Below are 924 nucleotides of genomic sequence, written 5' to 3'. Positions count from 1 at the left end.
TGGGCCCCGGCCCCGCTGCTGCCGTGCCCCGACCGCCCCGCAGCGGGCTCACCTGCCAGCCGCAGAGCAGACATCCGCTGAAACTCCGGCTCCTGGAGCCACTTCCACATCCTGCGGAAGGTCTCCCGTCCGGATTTGAGCTTGCTCCAGGGCTTGGGGTTCCTCAGCAGGTCTGAGAGGGTCCCTTGAGAGCGGCACAATACCCTCTGGGCGAAGATAGCCTGGGGGATGCTGTACCTCTTGAGCTCGGTGGTGATCCTCTGAGCTACTTCTTTGGTATTGATTTCTTCCATTTGCCCTGAATTACTTCCACTGTTGACCTGCGAACCAGTTACAGAAGGGTTTTGCTCCCTGGCAGAGCCCAGGATCTGCCCATGGCTCTGGGCATTCAAGTGGGCATGGGGGTGGTGTGGGATCCCGTTGATAGGCACCATGCCAGCGGAGGTGGGGGTGAGGTGTTGGTCGCCATGCCTGGCTAACATGGCAGGGTGGTGGGCTTCAAATCCGTTTGGGGTGAGCATTTTCTCGGCGGGCATGGTGGCACTGGGGTGAGCGTAGTGGGGCAGCCCTTGCTGGGAGTTGTGGATGCTCCCCAGGCCCGATCCAGACAACGGAGAGAGGCTTTGCCCCATGCCGGTAACATCCTTATGGTAGGGGGTGTAGAGACGTCCCGCATGAGCTGGAAGCTGCCGCTCACGTTGCCCGGTATCCGCTGGTGGGGGTGGTGGTGGTGATGATGGTGGTGGTGGTGATGAGGGAACTTGTCCGAGACCGTCGAGATGGGAGGTAGAGGCTGCAGAGGGGTTAACGTGGTGTAGGTGCTGCTCATGCTCATGCCGGGGGGTGTCTCGCAGGCCATGGTCATGGTGGGGTGCAGGGGGCCCGTCAGCGCGTGGTCGGGCGGCCGGTGGTGGTGGTGGTAGT

The 924-nt window shown here is 62.1% G+C and overlaps 1 protein-coding gene across 1 annotated transcript; it reads right to left on the bottom strand.

The window, feature by feature from the left end:
* Positions 1-52: 52 nt before the first annotated feature.
* LOC103772474 (hepatocyte nuclear factor 6-like) lies at positions 53-919 on the bottom strand (the record flags this gene model as incomplete). The annotated part of the gene is given in 2 exon segments (XM_008939810.1): positions 53-667; positions 670-919. Coding segments are annotated over 2 exon segments (865 nt in total), but the record flags the coding sequence as incomplete, so codon positions are not given.
* Positions 920-924: the final 5 nt, after the last annotated feature.

The sequence above is a fragment of the Merops nubicus genome, unplaced genomic scaffold, assembly GCF_000691845.1.
Source record: "Merops nubicus isolate BGI_N331 unplaced genomic scaffold, ASM69184v1 scaffold41564, whole genome shotgun sequence".
Taxonomy (NCBI): domain Eukaryota; kingdom Metazoa; phylum Chordata; class Aves; order Coraciiformes; family Meropidae; genus Merops; species Merops nubicus.
This window is presented reverse-complemented; position numbering and strand designations above follow the sequence as displayed.